At 44.3% G+C, this 19,601-nt stretch overlaps 1 protein-coding gene across 1 annotated transcript in view; it reads left to right on the plus strand.

Moving 5' to 3' along the window:
- nmnat2 (nicotinamide nucleotide adenylyltransferase 2) overlaps positions 1–19,601 on the plus strand; it is a 312,435-nt gene that overhangs the window by 274,110 nt on the left and 18,724 nt on the right. Inside the window, exon 6 of the mRNA XM_068036467.1 lies at positions 12,797–12,877. Coding sequence (XP_067892568.1) covers positions 12,797–12,877 — 81 coding nt within the window. The remainder of the gene's footprint in view (positions 1–12,796; positions 12,878–19,601) is intronic.

Consider the following 19,601-nt stretch of genomic DNA (forward strand, 5'->3'; position numbering starts at 1 on the left):
CCCTTTCATTTGCCTCCTCCTCTACCCCGACCTTGCTCTGATTATGCCACCACCCTCTCACCTTACTTGACCTGAATAGTAGCCTTTCCCTTGACTCTCCATATACAATGCCATAGAAGGTCAACTAGTGCATTTAATTTTTTTCCATGAAAATTGAGAATGCATGGCAAGATGATGGCCGGAATTTTATGCCCCCCTGGGAGTGGGCTAGAAGGCGGTGGGGGGGGGGTTGTAAAATCCAATGGGATGGTGGGGGTGCCATGCCCATAGCCTACCCACCCCTGCTGCTATTTCACCAGCGGTGGTGGAAGTGGCAAGTGGCCCACCTGCCCTTAGGCCAATTGAGGCTCTTAAGTGGCCAATTATTGGCCACATAGGAGCATTTTCCCGCCGTTGATATTTACCAGCAATGGATGGGCACTTCGGTACCTGAGGAGGCTGCCTAGTAATACGTGGCAGCCTCCTTGGGGGCCCCACGGAGGACCCCCCTAGCAGCACGGGCAGCCCCACTGAAACAACTACCCCCACCCCCTGGACCTACCCAGTGGTCCCTGGTGAGGCTCGATCCCACTTGCCTTTTTGGAAGCCGACGTCCATGCACCTCTTTTTGCTGGGTGCAGGCCCAGCAGTGGCCACTGCACCGGGTGGCGGTGCTGGGACTGAAGAGCTACCAACCCTCTGATTGTCCGACAGCTCTTGGAGATGGGACCTCCTGCCTCAATTAAGGGCCTGTGCCACGCAAAATAGCCGCGTGGCCTACAGGCTGGGCAGAGACAGGCTTGCCTCTGGCTTTCCAGCTGGTAGGCGAAGCCACTGCCTTAATCAGTAAATTCTAGCCGATATGTAAGAAGCATCAGCTGAAGTTAGGAATCTGCAGAGCAAAATTCAGATCTGTAGCACCCATTTTTTTGGACAGAGTGAATGGTCTTAGAGGTCCAAAATGGCGTCCATGGCTTGCACACACACTTTTGGTGTGAGTCACACCAGACGCCACATTGATGAGAGTGTTACTGCACATACAGTGGGCATCCACCAGAAGTATGCAGTGTCGGCAGATTATGACAGCAATCAGCAACTAGTGGTGTGGCAGGTGCTGAAGAACGTTTTGCTGATGTCAAGACTTCTGCACAAGCTAATGTCACGCACACTGGAGGTGCGATAATAAACAATCATGTACGAACTCTGAAGAGTTATGAGAAACAGACTTTGTCTTTAAAAAATTAACCTTTATTTTATAGAGTGAAGAATGGTCCAAAATGGCCACCGAAGAAAAGGAGATTTGCCGTTTGTGTATTCAAACTGTCTGACAATGACAAAGGACAAATCTTCAAAGCTAAAAAGTGTTAATGGAACCCATCTTCCACCTATCCTAAAAACATTCCAGAATTGAATGTCTTCTTCAGAACTAAAGGAGGTGTGAAGTAATCACGTCCTGGGCCATTGTGCATTCACCATAGGAAGAGACGAGAATGTCTCCTGCCAGGAGGTGAGAGGTGACACAGTTTTACCTTTAAAAAAGACAGCCAGAGAGTGAGAGAGAGAGAGACTGACAGAAGGTGAAGCTACTTGTAACAGCTTGAGTTTAAGCCAAGTCAGGAAGAACAGTGTTCTGCTGAAAAAATCCGACATCTACAGTATACATAGAAAATAGGAGCAGGAGTAGGCCATTTGGCCCTTCGGGCCCACTCCACCATTCAAAAAAAGATCATGGCTGATCGTCTAATTCAGTACCCTGTTCCCACTTTTTCCCCATATCCCTTGATCCCTTTGGCATTAAGAAATATATCTACTTCTTGAATATATTTAATGACTTGGCCTCCACTGCCTTCTGCGGCAGAGAGTTCCACAGGTTCACCACCCTCTGAGTGAAGAAATTTCTTCTCACCTCGGTTCTAAATGGCATATCCTGTATCCTGAGACTGCGACCCCTGGTTCTGGACTCCCCAGCCATCGGGAACATTCTCCCTGCATCCAGCCTGTCTAGTCCAGTTAGAATTTAATGGGTTTCTATGAGATTCCCTCTCATTCTTCTAAACTATAGTGAATATAGGCCTAGTCGACCTAATCTCTCCTCATACGTCAATCTTGCCATCCCAGGAACCAGCCAAGTAAATCTTCTTTGCACTCTGTCCATGTCATGAATGTCCTTCCTCAGATAAGGAGACCAAATCTGCACACAATACTCCAGATGTGGTCTCACCAAGGCCCTGTATAACTGCAGTAAGACATCCTTGCTCCTGTGCTCAAATCCTCTTGCAATGAAGGCCAACATACAGCAGTGAGAGCTAGAAGTAACCCACCATCTTCAACAGTACCTTCAATCAAGAGAGACATCTACTATCATCTCAGGCCTTCATCCCATCTAGAACTTGATTCTCAAGAGAATTCAACAGGTTTATTGTAACCCTTCCCCCCCCCCCCCCTCCATTAAAAAACACCTTCCTCTTTCCCTTCTCTATCTGTTTCTTCTTGCGTGCACTTGTGTGTGTGTGCGCGTGTGCAATTGAATGCCTAAGTGGATGCGGTTGCAACAATTTCGGGATAAGGCGTATTGATCAATAGGCAATTGACTTTCTGTTTTTTAAAACCTAAAAGAAAACCTGTCGCTCTCTGGTTATTTGAAAAATAAAACACCAAGGGGCTAAACTCTAATACAAATACATTTGCTGAGGTCAAGTGGGGAGATGAACAGGGGTAAATACCCCTTGGAGAATGAACTTAGGGCACTCAAAGCTGGGCAAGCTGCTAGAGGAAGGAGGAGGAGGGGAGAATGGCTATATTGCATTCAGTGTCAGTATCTGAGCTGGTGGCTGTGAGTGTGAGATCGAGTGATGGTGTTTCTTCATCATCACTGACTTCTTGCTCTTCCACCTGTTGCTTTTCCACCACTACCTGACCAGGTTACAGTTCTTCCAGGTATCTTCAAAATGGAAAGGCACAAGGGTAGGGTTTTGGGGAGGGTGGAGTAAGAGGTTCATGCTTATTCCATCTGCAGCTTTTAAATCAGAATAGAGATTGGGATGAGGAAGTCGGATGTGAGAAGGGGGATTAGGTGTGAGGATACCATCATCTTCTAATGTGAAATTGAGCTTTTCATTCCAATTAGATATTAGATTACAGAAGAACTGGTGTCCTGCTAACTTCCTCGGTTTCACCACCAGCTTTTCATGTTAATACCTTGTGGAGATTCTGAGACAAACCTTTAACTTCATATGTGTATGTAATTAATAAGCCACATATTAGATGCCTAACGGCAATGGTGCATAACCTCGAAGATATACATACCTATATCAATTGTAAAACAATCTTTATAATGGAGCAAACCAGTTCTTTCATATCAAAGGAACAATGCTGCTAGCTAAATTAAAGAAATGGGCTACTTTGATTTTTTTTTTAAGTAAACAATACTAGCAATTCTAATGTTGCTGCAGAAATTATAACATATTTGACATTGTTGTCAACTATTTATATATTGGTTATAGTTCTGAATTTTCAGCTTACTGCATATTAGTTAATAGTATTTTTCTCTCAGAGAAGATTAATTTTGGAAGGGTGGAATTCCATGGCACCAGTTCCCTCCAGTGAATCGCCAAGAGCACATATATTGGCAGAGCAGCACAGCTGAACCCAGTCCCATCTTCAGCTGTGCAAATGCATATGTGCATTTTATCATCACTTGGATCGCAAACTGGAATGGCTGCTCTTTTTTTTTAAACCCTCTCTAGATTGGGGCAGTGATGGCCATTTTACGACATTGGCTGAGATCAGCCAATTCTGAGCCTAGGATTTTCCTGCTACGTGGTTGTACCTTTTCCAACTGGGCGGATGGGGCAATGACTAGAACTGATGTATTATTGTGTTGAATAAAATCCAGTTTTTTTGCAGAGAAGCTTGGCCATGAGAATATACTTAGCATAAATATTTAAACTGAACGCAGTATAGAGTTTGGAGCACTCATTTTTGGTCATATACAGTGAGAATGTCCAAGACTCTCATTTCCCATCCCTGGGATGTTACATTGCCCAGACTGTTACTATAATTGCAACGATTTGACAGTGGTGTAATTAAATAACAGCTAATTACTATTGTGATGAAATTACATCTTTATTTTGTGTAACTACTAGTTTAGGTGAGATGCATGATGTGAAATGTTAGCAGCCCATTAATTTACTAATAAAATCTCAGCATGACGAGTGTTTATTAAGTTATGGTTGTTTAAATCCTCTCCTCAAATCAAAAACAAACCCTTTTCTTTTCGGGCAGTCTCTAATGCAATTCCCAGTTTCAAACAAAATTTCAACGATGTCACTGATGCCACTTTGGGCACATCTCTAGCACCCACCAGAGATGGGGTGTGAGGGGAGGGGATGGTGTCGAGTAATGCGCCACTTGGCAGCTGCTTCCTCTTCAGATGACTGCTTTGGGCCAAAGGCCCTATCGGGTGCATGATTTTTCTCAGGGATACGGGCCTGGACCATCAGGTAGGTGCTGCTTATGCCTGGCCAAGAGACATCACATCTCATTGAGCTTGCAGTTGTAGCCACCTTGCATAACTCAAATTGGGGGACCGGAAATTTTTTTTCCTGGGATTTCCGTTCCCTGGGCCCAAATAGAACCTTGAGGAAACTTCAGCAGAGACCGGGGCCTAGTTTACAGTCCTTCCATTACACTGCGGCAGAATTATGACAGGAAAGCAGATTTTTGAAGAAACATGAATTAATCAAGATCAGTTGGCATAGATTTCTAAAAGTCAAGTCATGCCTGACCAAATTTATAGAATGTTTTGAAGAACTAACAATGAATTAGGTTTTGGCAAGGTGGTGATAGTTTCCTTCTGTGCTTGGTGAGGCCACAAATTTTAGATGGTCCTAAAAAGAATTAAGGATGAGTTTTGAAAAAAATGTCTTTCCACCGAGTGTGGTTAGAATGTGGAATTATTGGTCACAAGCTTTTAAAAGTGAATGAGATAATTTCTTGGAAAAGAAGAATATTAAAGGTGAAGGGGACCAGGCAGAAGAGTGGGTTTAGATTAAGTGGCTGATATGGAGAATAACACAGCTTGGGCTTAATGGGCCAAATGTCCTGTTTCTGTGCTAGAATATCCATGATTCTCCGAATAGCAACTCCAGCTCCCAATTACAGAATTCTGGCCTCAGTTACTGGTAGCCCATTCCAAGTGTTGATCACCATCTGTAAAAATATATACTTGCTGTGTCTGACCTAAACGTTGCCATTATAGCCCTCTCTCTTTACCCATGACATCTTGTTGTTTACATCTTCATGGTGATTAACTGGAAAAGTGCAAGCTGGCAACCTGTGCTCTTGGTGGCACTCTAATCCTATCTACACAGTCCTTCCATCTTTGGATACCAAATTAGGTCCAATGTTTGAGACAATGTTGTACTGTTCACTGAAATCCAAATAAAATCAATACCTCATTTATTACCTATTCTTGTTCATGTGCAAGTTTTATTCTCAATTGTTTTCTGTAGTAAGTTAGTATTTGTTTTTATTTTCATAAGTACTATGCCGAGCCATATTGGGAGTTTGTACATCATCGATCTGCCCAGTTAAAGGGTAATTCACAAGAAACACAACATTCCATTTACCTTCGTAATAACTTGCTGTACATGCATACTAACTTTTTGTTATTCATGTACCAAGACACCCAGATCTCTCTGTACTGCAGAGTTCTGCAGTCTCTCTCTATTCAAATAATATACTTCTTTTCTATTCTTCCTGCCAAAGTGGACAAGTTCACATTTTCCCACATTATATTCCATCTGCCAAATTTTTGCCCACTCACTTAACCTATCTAAATCCCATTGCAGACTCTTTATGTCCTCTTGACAGCTTACTTTCCTACCTATCTTTGTGTCATCAGCAAATTTAGCAAGCATACATTTGGTCCCTTCATCCAAGTCATTGATTTAGAATGTAAATAGTTGAAGCCCAGCACTGATCCCTTTGGCACTCCACAAGTAATGGTTTGCCAAACTGAAAATGACCCATTTATCCCTACTCTCTACTTCCTGTTAGCTAACCAATCCTCTATCCATGCTAATATGTTATCCCCTACACCGTGAGCTCTTATTTTGTGTTGTCATCTTTGATGTGGCATCTTATCGAATGCCTTTTGGAAATCCAAGTACGCCACATCTACAGGTTCCCCTTTATCCACCTTGCTTGTTACATTCTCAAAGAAATCTAATAAATTAATTAAATGTGATTTCCCTTTCACAAAACCATGTTGGCTCTGCCTGATTACATTATCATTTTCTAAATGTCCCACTATTACCTCAATTAACTCAATGCATAAATGTGGACCTTCATGTAGGAATGTTTAAAGTGCTCATATGATATTCCTATGTGTACTATTTTAATGCAGGATTAACTCATTAATTTTAAATAGATTAACCTCTACTTGAAAATATTGCATGCAGGAAAGCAGTGTGCATGTGAAGTCTGAGGTTGGAATTTCTACTGTCATGAAGAATGAGGCATATTAATTTCATCATATAAGCACTAATTTTAAATTGTTGCTGGAGTGAAGAAATGACTTGTTTTCCAAGTGACCACCAGACACTTGGCTGGAAGGACATTTACATACTAAGAGATAGTGCTTGGAGAGACAAAGAACTACTCCCTGGTCCAATTAACCCAGATGGATTTTGATCAGCAAACACTGAAGGTGTAAGAAAGCTTGCATTCCAGGGTCTGTTGAGATGATAGAATCTATAAACGCAGAAGTGGTTAAACCAGCTGGTCACATGACTAACCAGCTGGTCCAGGCTTTTTTGAATTCGACACAGGAAAATTTGAGGACACAAACTGCAGAGTTTGCAACTGAAGCCGGAACAAGAAAGCCTCTCTCCTGGCTGTCTCTCTCTTGCCTTCTCCCAAGCCACTGGACCCACAGAAGACACGTAAATCTCAACAGAGAAAAGACTCCTACATCGAAACAAGTTAAAGCGTGCAGTGGGCCCCAAAAAACAGCAAGACTTACTGGCAACTAAAGACTCAACATCAAACTCAAAGGACTGTAACAATCAGATATTGCCTCAAACATTTCCCCTTTATTCCTTCTACTTTTTCTGTCTCTATCTGCGTGTGTGTTTATCGCATTTGCATGCTAGTGTGGTCGTGTTGCGTACTCATAGTCATTACCTGAATTAGAGTTTAAGATGAATAAACTTCTACCTTTCTTATTTAAATCTAAGAAAACCTGTCTGATTTCTTTGCCTTACAATTGGAAGGAAGTGAACAAGGATTCACTGAGGGGGAGTTAAAAACACGGTGTTTTAAAATTAAACCCTGTTACAGTTAAACCAGGCAAAGGCTGAGAGGGAATCACTAGACCCCTTCTCACCTGGTCGTAACACTACCCTTTCATGTCAGATTCAGCCCTCAGAGGAGATCTTAATTTCTTTCCTTCATGTAGCGTCTTGGACTGCAGTCAATTAAGTCTACATTTCTATTACAGAAACATTTCTAAAGCCCAAGAGTGCGGGTGCTGTGGAAACCTCCTGGTTTACCTTTTACAGCAGATTCTACAGCACTGCACCAACCATTCCTCGCTTAATTTGCTGGACACTGGATGTTACATTATTGGGAATTTCTATGAAGGACAATAACGCGGGGTGGGATTGGGTTGGGGTGGTTGGGGAGTTTGTGTGAGGCAGAGGAAGAAAGAAACTCTTTGATGGTTTTAAACACATGGGTGGATTTGTTCAGCCTGCCAGAGGCCAACTACAACAGGTATCTTTCATACGCCTCCGTGAATGCATCGACGAGGGTTTGAAGCTCTGCCTCTGAGTGTGCACATACTTAAGCATCATCAGCACACTGCAGCTCAATGACAGAGGTTGGATTGGCCTTGGTTCCGGACTGGAGGCGATGTAGGTTAAATAGTTTGCCACTTGTCCTGTAGAGTAGATTTACTCCGGCAGGGAGCTTCATGGAGATGAAGTGGAGTGTTGCAGTGAGGAAGATGGAAAAGAGCATTGGTGCAATGACACAGCCTTGCTTGACCCCATTTTGTACTCGGATTGGGTCAGTGGCAGATGTGATGGCAATGATTACAGCTTACATGTCGTCCTGCAGCTGGCGGAGGATGGTGACGAATTTCTCCGGGCAGCCAAATTTGAGGAGGATGTTCCATAATCCCTCCCGGTTGATAGAGTCGAAGGCCATTGTGAGGTCAAAGAAGACCATGTATACAGGTTGCTGCTGCTCCCTACATTTTTCTTGGAGTTGTCTTGCTGTGAAGATCATGTCCACTGTGCCTCTTGATGGATGGAATCCACATTGTGATTCCGGTACGAGCTTTTCAGCCACAGGGAGGAGGCGGTTGAGAAGGGCTCTTGCGATGACCTTCCCTGTGGCCGACAGCAGGGATACCCTTCTGTAGTTACCACAGTCAGTCTTATCACCTTTTTTGAAGATGGTCACAATTACGGCATCTCAGTGATCCCCTGACATGCTCCCCTCCTTCCAGATGAGGGAGATGAAACCATACATTTGTGTTAAGAGTGCCTCTCCGCTGTATTTTAGAATTTCGGTGGGAATCCTGTCTATGCCGGTGGCCTTATTGTTTTTTAGCTGTTGGATGGCCTTTTCGATCTCGTGTTGGGCTGGGGTTGTGCTGAGATCATGGCGGGTAGCATGCTGTGGAATGTGGTCGAGGATGTTTGCATCAAGGACTGAATTGCGATTGAGAAGATCTTCAAAGTGCTCCTTCCTATGAGTGCTGACTGCCTCTCTGCCCTTGATCAGCGCCACTCCATTCTTTGCTCTCAGTGGGGTAGGTCCTTGGGTACTTGGCATGAAAGAATGGGCCTTAAGCTAAACATCCGGAAGACAAAGGTCCTCTACCAGCCTGCTCCCACAGCCAACACTGTGCTCCGACTATCAAGATCCACGGCGAACCACTGGACAATGTGGATCACTTCCCATACCTTGGAAGCCTCCACTCAGCAAGGGCAGACATCGACGATGAAACTCAGCATCGCCTCCAGTGTGCCAGCGCAGCCTTCGGTCGTCTGAGGAAAAGAGTGTTTGACGACAAAGACCTCAAACCTGGCACCAAGCTCGTGGTTGTCAGGGCTGCGGCGTTACCTGCCCTCCTGTATGTGTTGGAAACATGGACACTGTACAGACATCTCAAAGCCCTGGAGAGATATCACCAGTGGTGCCTCCACAAGATCCTGCAAATTCAGTGGCAGGACAGGCGCTCCAATATCAATGTCCTCTCTCAGGCCAACACCCCCAGTATCGAGACACTGGTCATAGCTAGTCAGTTACATTGGGTGGGCCACATCATCTGCATGCCTGTCACAAGACTCCCAAAACACACTTTCTACTCCAAGCTCCGTCATGGCAAGAGGCTACCAGGAGGTCAGAGGAAACGCTACAAGGATGTTCTTAAAGCCTCCCTGAGAAAAGGTGACATCTCCACTGATTTGTGGGAATCTCTTGCCCGAGACTGCCCAAAATGGAAAAGAAGTATCCACGACGGTGCCAGCCAGTGCAAACAACGTTAACATGCCCAGGCAGCGACCAAGTGCAAACAGCGGAAAGAGTGTTTGGAAATTCAAGCATCCCATTCACGCGCCTCACCAAACACCACCTGCCCCATCTGTGGCAGAGTGTGCAGATCCAGAATTGGACTATTTAGTCACCTATGGACCACAACCCTGGAGTGGAAGAAAGTCATCCTCGTTCCTGAGGGACTGCCTAAGAGAGAAGAGACAATAGATATCTGTACTTCTGAAGACAATGCTTTTAATTGCGGCCTTTGACAAGACTCTTTTGGTGGGTATTACAACCTCTCAAGGTCCATATATTTATACCTTCCATCACTGCCACTGAAGGCAGGGCTGTACAATAATTAAACTGCAAAACTAATGCCTCAGCCAGCCTCCCGCCTTGTATCCCAAAGAGATACACCAATAATCAGTCAACATTGAAATATTATGCTGTTCATGGCTTCAGCAAGCATTTGACAAAGAATGCATGTCAATAATGTTGCACATTTTCAAACAAATAAAGAAGCATGTTCTATAACCATAAAATTATCATTTTGTAACATTTCCACATTTTTTTAAATTACCAACAGGAACACGTGAATGCATTACAACTGCCAAAACAATACAAGGGTCATTGTCACATAATTATTTGTTTACAGCATACTAATACCAAGCATCGGGGTGGTAATGTTATTTTTGGCTGGCTGCACTGCCAAATCTCCACAGTAGGTGTCGATGATGGTGAATTACCAAAGAACTATGCAATAGACAGGAAAAGATGGGATGGGAGAGAACAGTGAGCCTCACACAAAGGGAGATCATGGTACAGAATCACAATCCATTCTAGAAATTAGTAACATGTGTAATAAGTGGAATGGATTGTGGTTCTTTACCATGATTTCCCTGTGTGTGTGGCTTGCCGTTTTCCCATGCCCCATCTTTTCCTGTCTATTGTATGGCTGTTTACTTGTAAGTTTTTTTTTCAATAGTGAGAACTGCTCTGATAGTTAAGAAATACAACAGCATAAATTCGTTTTGGGCAGTAATGCAAAACTGGCAATAATGAATCAACAGCTCATTTTACACTCAGCCCAGTCTTATTTTCCATTGAGTACATGTGCTACCAATTCGCAGTCGCTCGTTTTACATTACTGACCCAAGGCAAATCTGTGCCCCGTACTGTTCCGTGTCACAAATGCCAGGAATTTCTGAGGTTTGCTGTGTGTTTGATCCGAGGGCAGGGGAAGGAAAGGCCAGTAGGGAAGCTCCTGGGTTTGGGCCTAGCACTGCTAGAAAAGCCTATCAACAATATGTAGCCTCACATAGGAAAAATGGGCACTTGAGCAAAGTACTGAAGGGCAGAGCTAGTGGAACCATACCAAACACAGATCAACATCTTTCCAACAAGCAAAGGAGAAGACACTTTCCTCAATGCTTCACCCTTGTGGATAAGAACATTTTCTTTTCATGGTAAAGGAAAAATAATTTCCAGTATATTTTAAAGTGATGCAAGCTTCCTCAAAAGACTGCTTTCCACAAGCTAGTTAGGACAGAAACCCTTCTCAATTTGACCACACCTACCATTTCCTAATACCAAGCACTAAAAGTATTCTTGTAAGAAGCATTATTCTTTTGTTACGACCAGGTGAGAAAGGTGTCTAGGGGTCTTTTACTGTCTTCACCTGGTCTTATTGTAACAGGGTTTTATTTTTAAACACACTGCTTTGAGCTCCCCCTTTGAGAATCCTTGTTCACAGGTTTCCAATTATTAGGCAAAGAAATGAGCACAACAAGTTTTCTTTAGGTTTAAAGAAGAAAATGGAAATTTATTAAAACTTAAACTCTAATATGGTTAACGCCTGCGGATATCTGACGCGTCCACACTAGCATGCACATGCAATACACACATGCAAATAGGGACAGAAAAGAGCAGAAGAAAAATAAAATGGAGAGGTTTGAGGCCGTCTCGAAAAGGGGGTTTCTTGTTACTGTTTCTGTGTTTCCAGCTCGCCTTGGAGTCCTTGATTATAGACAGCTCTTACTTACTTTTTGTTGGGGCCCAGTTTTCTTCTTAAACCTTGCTCACTGTAGGAGACTTTTCTCTCTTGGGGTTCATATGTCTTCAATAGTTTCCGAAGCTGGTGAGAGCGAGATGAGAGCAGACAGGAGAGAGGTCTTCACAGTCCAGAAGAAAAGTGCTTTCTGGTTTCAAATTCCTTGTTGGAAGGTCAAATTAAAAAAACTCCGTCAGTCAGTCATGTGACCAAACTGGACCGACCACGTCTGTTTGTGTATTCGGCCATCTTAGTAGTTAACTGGAATGCTTCCACATCTGGTAATCCAAAGTCCATTGTGGTTTAAATTGGAGCAGGGAATAGCTCTTTTGTCTTTTGAAGTACTTGTGTGTTGATATGCTAATGTCTCTCTCCAGCCAAAGTCTCCAATTGTAATTTAAAGCAAGTTCTTCCTTCACCATCAGCTTTAAAATCAATGTTCATGTGGCGAAATTAATTTTCCTCATTCTTGGCTTACCTGACACTTTATTGAAGATAAATTAAGATCTGAAGAAAGAATTTATTTAAAGTGTTCTCCATAAAAATTGAGGAGTCTGGCACAAATGTACAGTTTACACTCAAATTCTGTAAACCTGTTGGAAATGATATATTTTAGAACCCTTGAAACATTGGGGATGTTATTAACAGTTATGAGTTCATCCATTAATATTATTGCTAGTTACCTCCAGGCTCAGTGGTCAAGTTGAAGTACTGTTGCCTCTGAGTCAGAAGGTTGTGAGTTCAAGTCTCACTATGGACTTGAGCACCTCATCTGGGCTGATGCTTCAGTGCTGCTAGTTAAAGGTGCTGCTCCTCAAGTAAGACATTAAATTGAGCCTCTTTGTGCCAGCTGTGGACACGAAGGATCCCATGGCATTATTTGAAAAAGAGCAAGGAGTTCTCTTAGTATCCTGTCAAGCATTTCTGCTTCAACCAATATCACCAGGAACTGATTGCCTGGTCATTCAATTGATTGCTGCTTGTGGAACAGGCTCTGCACAAATTGATTGCCTATATAACAGCTGTGTCTGCACTTCAAAAGGTATTTGTTGGGCTATAAAGTGCTTTGCGGTATTCAGTAGACATAAGGAGCTGTATAAATACAAGTTCATTCTCTCCAGGGAGTTGTGGTTTCCATTTTATTAAAACACATCTACTGAGCTGCCTCTGTATTTGCTTGATACTTAGCTGTTTTCTACTGGATTTGTTTTGCAGTTCGAATCCTGGGGAAGGTGAGCGAAAGTCTGGGAAAAATCTGCTGTGTTCGTCCACATGTCGAACGCTTCACCTTTGTGGGTAAGAGCGTTTTCTCTTTGTGGTAGTCAACTCTTTACCAAAACTGTACTTCAATATACAAAATTACCCTGTATACACTATTAAACATCCTTATTCAAAGCCTTAACATTATTTTATTATAGTTTGAAAACCAGGAGCACTGAACATGCTCACAAGTAAGCATTTACAATGATAGAAGTCATAGTCGCAATTCAAAAGTAACTGAACTACCACTCTAAAATTAAGACTTAATGTTTTTGGCTGCAGACCTTTCCCAAAGTCAAGGACAGTGTATAAGACTCTGAAATGTAAAGACCACATTACTGCTCTGTACTGATGAATAGAGAACTCAAATTGCCGACTGCTAGAACTAAAGAGTACTGGACACTATCAGAGCCATCTGTTTTATGTTTGCCTCTAGCTGCTGCTAAGGTCTTTTGGAACCCCATCTCGTGATGTGGTTCTGGCAGCCTTTGGTGGGACTAATGCTGCCTTACTAGTATTTTTTAAAATTTGTTCTTGAGATTTTGTTGCATGGGGAGTTTCATGGGTTATGATCAAGGGCCACTGGTTTATTGTTTCCATAGGGAAAACAGATGGAATCACGGGAAAGAGTCTTACCAGTCCCGCAAAGTCGGGCTTGAAGTCGGGACCGGGAGGAAAAATTGAAATGAGGGCATCGGGTCAGTGAGCCGATGCATTCCCGCCTCTGGACACTCTTGCTAGAGGCGGGTCATCCTTGGCAGGGGCTACCCACCCAGCAGCAGTAGGTAGACAATAGTGAGCAATTAAAAGGCTAATGAGGGGGACGGGAAGGTCTCTGTCGGAATCTTCCCAACGACTGAGCAGCTTCATGGAGGCAGCCTCCTGCAACAGGCCAGATGTCCATCAGGGGCGGAGGCTCCATGCTCCAATGACAGGGTAGCTACTGCACCTGCAGCCCGAACAAATCATCCACAGGGGTTTCCCCTCCACTCCGAGGACCTACCGGCTTCAACCCTCATCAGGTTTTATACTTCATGTCTGCTTCTGAGGGCACCTCCATGTTGAAGCACCCTCGCACTCTCCTTGCTGCCTGTTACGAGCTCCCAGGACACCAGTGTGGTGTGTACTCTGTACTTAATGAAACTGACTGTAATGGCTGCCCCCAGTCAGAGTGCCTCATGGTGAGATCACATGACTACGGCAAGCCAGGAGGCACATTGGTACAATATTGCATTTCTATCCCAAACATCCCCCTTTTCATACAAAACCACCCCCCCAAAAAAAATTGCATGCATTATCATTGACACATTGAGTTGCCCAAGTTACCCACTATGCAAACAACAGTTCTCATGCATTAGTCGTTCCTCATTCTTGTCAGTCTCTGCACATGCATTGCACACATAGTCATTAAATTGTGCCGGTCTCTTAACGGTGCGCAAGCGTGTTGTTGTCAGTTGTTCGTCTGGGTGATTTTCCTTCTCCGGCGAGTGTCATTCCCTTGTCACTTGTTGCCGTGGTAACTATTGTTCCATTTCCATTGTTGGAGTGCTGTGGACCTCTGGGGCTGCTGATTGTTCTGTGGTCTGTGCAATCGGTGAGTTCTCATCTTCCTGATTGGCCGCCTGCTGTGACGGAACAGCTTCTCCAGTTGTGCATGCGTGCCTGCGGTTGTGACGGTATCACTGCCACCACATACAATCGAGGTGACAACTGTTCTATGCAGGTCCCAAGTTGCCACTTGTGCTGACTCTTGTTGAGAGTGTTGAAGGTTTGTACCCTGACTGGCTCTCGAATGCTCAATTCGGCAGTTTTGTCAAAATGAAATTTGGCTTTCTGCCACTTCACCTTAATTTTGTCTGCCGACTCTGGAATCCGAGCGCTCCTTCCCCACAGCCTCCACCTCAAGCACCTGATCAGACGACTGTCAGATCTTCCTCTTTCTTGCCACCTGTATGACTCGGGTCACCTGGCGACTGGCAAAGGTGTTCTCATTCCAGCGCCGGCACCCACTCCTGTAGGCCATCTCCTGGGTTTTCTCTTTTTGCACGTTGAGGGTTACCAGTCCAAGCTTTAGACTTGCTTCTGCTGAGATGAGTGGCTTTTGCTTGCCATCTATGATTTGGAACTCCAGATCTTTGTTCTTGTCATTGCAGTGGGCTCTCAGAGTAACTTGTCTTCTCGACACTAGTATGGTGCCATCATATAGCCTCAGTCTTACTTTTGAGGGCTTCATTATTGGATCGCCATATTGAGCCACTTCGCACAGGTCTGTGAAAGTCATGATGTTGCATGACGCACTGGTATCTATCTGACACTTTATGTTGACTTGATATTCTCCTTCTGCAGTCATCATTCCAACAGTCACAAACCATTTATCACTGATCGACCTGTCTGAAGAAACTCATTGTATGTTGTATAATGATTCGTCAGAATCTTCAGTTGATGTCTCTCCAGTGTTCATCTGTACCTGCTTGTTGTGCTTCCTTCAAGCCAAACACTTGCATGCAAAATGATTCAGCTTCTTGCAGTGAGAACACTGCTTTCCCCACGCTGGACATGCCTTCTTGTGCATGGTGTCCTCTGCAGTATTTGCATCCTGTCCTTTGTCTGTGATCTTTCTGCCCTTTCGGCCTGGAATGTCTAGCAGCATAATGCAAGGCCCGGTCTGTTCTGCCATGAATATGCTCTAGCTGATGATTTACAACCTCAGCGCTTCTACACATGTAGATCGCTTTCCTGAGAGTCAGTCCCTCCTCTCTCAGTAGACATGTGCTCACTGCGGGATCTCTTGTGCCTAATACAATCCTGTCTTTAATTAGGTCATCTTTTAGTTGCGTAAATTCACAGGATTCTGCAAGCTGTGTTAATGCAATCACATATTGATCAATGGACTCTTTTTCACCTTGGGCCCTAATGTTGAACACATGCCGTTCACAGGTTACGTTCACTTGGGGTTCAAAGCATGCCTTCAAGGCTTTCAAAATTTCTGCTGTCCATTTTTTTTGTTTTTCAGGAAGATTTAGGGCGGAATATACTTTGTAACAGTCTCTCCCCAACAGTGATAAAAGTGCAGCTACTTGTAGCTGCTCTGGTTTGTTAATTAAATCTTGTCGCAATTTCATAATTTTGCCATTGCGAGTGAAAAAACTGCCAGTTCTGTTTCATATCACCTTTCCTTTCTACCCGAGCAGACAGAGGAAAATTTGCAGCCATTGTCTTACCCTATGTTTTCAGCTGTTTCTTTGTTCCTTTTCTGTGGCTTCCTGTTGCTTTTAGCAACTTTTAGCAGTTCCAACCATTCCTTTGGCCTTTGTTCCACAGCTGTGCTTCTTCACCACTCAATCTCAGCTCCATTCTGACGCCATGTTACGAGCTCACAGGACACCAGTCTAGTGTGTACTCTGTCTTTAATGAAACCTACTGTAATGACTGCCCCCAGTCAGAGTGCCTCATGGTAGAGGTCACATGACTACGGCAAACCAGGAGGCACATTGGTACAGTATTGCATTTCTATCCCAAACGCTGCCTGAACAGTGCCCACCTCTCTTGGTGAGACTGCTGGCCTTCTAAAACTGCAGGCCCTCTGATTGAGCCTGCAGCCTCAGGAACCCACCCACTGTCCTTAATTGCACAGGACCCCGGAGAGAGCCTTTTAATTAGCTGCCTCTGGGAAGATCATACAAGTGGGCGGGACTCCTAAACCATCGGGGACGGGACCATCATTTGTCCCCGATGGAAGAATATTTGCAAAGGCAGCAAGATTCCATGGAGTGCATGTAGCCATCCAGAATTTTGCATTAAGCTCTGGCAGGCCACAAAAGTCACTTCACCTGCAGCTGGCTCCTGGCCCACTGAAGGTCTGCCATAAGTTTTTCAACTCTTTTGATCTGCCACTTTCTGCCTAATACTCGCAACCTGTTCTTAGTCTGTGATGTTGCATACAGTGCACATTTCCTGTAAACATCACTGTCACTTCCTGTCACATGTTAGCCATCACACTTTGTTGATTGGCTCAAAGTAAAACAACAATAAATCAGTATTCAAGTCAAAGGAACATACAAAACAAAGGCAAGGAAAACAGCCAGAAAGAAATCTGTGGCCCTGATTATACATTGTGTGTTACATGACACGGTGCCTCTAGTGCTATAAAGCAGCATATTCTCTGACTTACTGTGAGCAATTTCAAGGAGAATCTGGTGGTAGCTTGTAATTTCTCTACAGATAACTAAAAATATTGTATGCTGCTGATTCACTGAATGATTGCCATGGAGATGATTCAGTGACATTATAAAACAAGGCAAGTCAGAGTACTGGCAGATGTGAGTCAAAGGATTGGCAATGAATCTGAGATATACTGTTGGCCTTTTGACTGAGACTTCTATTAAAATGCAAGCACTTGGACAATTTGCAATCGATGTACGGATTCCTTGTGCTCAGGTCACCAACTGAAATTTGTTTGCTGCAGTTTGCTATTTCCAAAAAGAATATCAACACTGTTCCACAGAAACAAAGGCGAGCCTGTATTTTTACAATGTAATATGATATTACTAAAGGTTATTGGAATTAATCTTGCATTACCTTTTGGCTACTGGATTTATGGAGCTCATGCTCACCAGAGACATTATAAAAAATCATTTGATATTACTGTAAAATCTCTGGATACATTCCACCCTGATTAACAATTTGTAGCATACTGCAGTAAGTGGAGTAAAATGGAACATAAAGTAATTAAAGGCCACATTCTAGTGGCCTGATTATTAAGGCTGTAACTTTTCCATTTATTTTCCAATTTCCAGAAACAAGAATATACCAGTTTAGAGAGTTGCAGGCAATCTTCCCATACATCATGCTAAACATATAAAATCAAAATACTGTGGATGCTGGAAATCTGAAATAAAAACAAAATATTGGAGACAATCAGGAGGTCAAGCAGCATCTGTGGAGCAAGAAACAGAGTTAACAGCTGGAATTTTCAGTATTTAGTCCCTGCCAGAACAGGGGAACCATTTTCGGATCGGGAACCTGGTTGATTAAGGAGCAGGCTTTGCCGAGGTTCTTTCCCAGAGACAAAGCTGCACCCATTCTATCAAAGGATGGATTTCTAATTAAAGAGGTCAGGGCATGGGTTATAAGGGCTCAACAGCACTTGGATTTTTAAGGCTGCAGCAACCACAGGAATGGAGAGGAGACCTGGGAAGGCTGCTCCCTGGGTCTCTCACTCTTACCTGGAGGTCCTTCTGCAGGATCTGAGGGGCTGCAGTGAGGTGAACTCTACCAAGGACAGGAGGAAGAGGACAATCTCTCCAACCAAGCAGGCCTGGATGGAAGTGGCCGATGAAGTCAGCTGTAGGAGCTTGGTCCCTCCAATCTGGAGACAGTGCACCAAGAGGATCCAGGACCTCTGGAGGGCAGGAAAAATAAATGGCATAACACTTTCAGATACCAAGACCCACACTGACTTATCCAGCATTCTCCTGCACAGGAACAACACAGCTTGAGGCTCCACTCATTCCTCTTTCCCTGCAGGCACCTCACATCTCCATCCGAGCAGCCAAAACTCACACTCACCCTCAGCCTATTGCCCTCTTGCACCCATGCCTCATAATCACCCTCCACAAACGTTACCCTTCCCTCTTCTCCACACGCCATTACAAACACTCATTACTTTCTGCTTTCTCCTTTCAGGAAAGGAGAGCCCACAATTTGGTGAGAGGCAGAGACCTGGGGGTGGGGGGGTGGGGTGGAAGGTGGCCCTCTAGTGACCCTCTAGTGACAGGCACCATGTTGGCCATTGGCAATGCATTCCCACCTGTTCCACTGGAGAGGAGGTCTTGATCCAGGAGGCTGCAGATGTCAAAAGCAACCTGTCAAGAGAACTGATCTCTGCCTGTGCACCCTGTGTTGGGTGTCTCGCCTCCTTCCAGATGGATCTTGATGTCCATCCCCTCTGCCTTGTGGAGGGGCATTCAGCTGAGGAGAAGGCAGCTGGTGTTGCTGCTGGTATGGTTTCTGCACTTGCCCCTCATCAGAGGTGGAAGATGGAGCTGCATAAGCTGCTCTCATGTCGTGGTGAGAGCTGGTAGCAGGGAAGTGCAGCTGAAGGTGAGTGAAGTGCGAGACAGGTGAAGTGCCTTCCAACAAGTTGGCAACCACCTGTCAGGCAGTAGAAGCACTCTCTGAGAGAAGAAGTGCTTTGAACAGCATTTTCTCAATGGCCATGGCTGGAACTCTTCACTGTAACTGATCAAAGCCTTCCCAGCCTGTCAGTTTCAATGAAGAAGCTCTTCCCACTGTGCGTGGTCTCGGTGATCCTGGCAAGTTGCTGACAGGTTGGGAAACAGAATCCATGGCTAGGAAATCCAGAAATGAGGGTTAAAACAGTTCTTAATTGGCTATTTCAGTACTTGAATGACTTACCTGATGGATCTCAGGGGGCACCCGGCCCGCCTTCAATCCCACCCCGCAGAAACCCGGAAGAGAGCAAGATGATGTCAGGATCCCAACCAACATCAATTTCAGGGGATTCAACTACCCCCCACCCCGCACTCCACACACCCACTTCCCTTTGCCTGGGAAAATTCTCACCGATGTTTCAGGTCGATGGCCTTTCATCAGAATATCCAGTACAGGTATTCCTGTTCCTGAGCATATTGTGCCACCTGGATGTATTGGATACATTAAAAGTGATGGGGAGGACCACCCAGTTTTCCTTCCAATCATTCAAAAATGGATAGAAAGTTGGAGAGGCTCCATTATGGGC

This window comes from Heterodontus francisci, chromosome 8 (genome assembly GCF_036365525.1).
Source record: "Heterodontus francisci isolate sHetFra1 chromosome 8, sHetFra1.hap1, whole genome shotgun sequence".
Lineage (NCBI taxonomy): Eukaryota > Metazoa > Chordata > Chondrichthyes > Heterodontiformes > Heterodontidae > Heterodontus > Heterodontus francisci.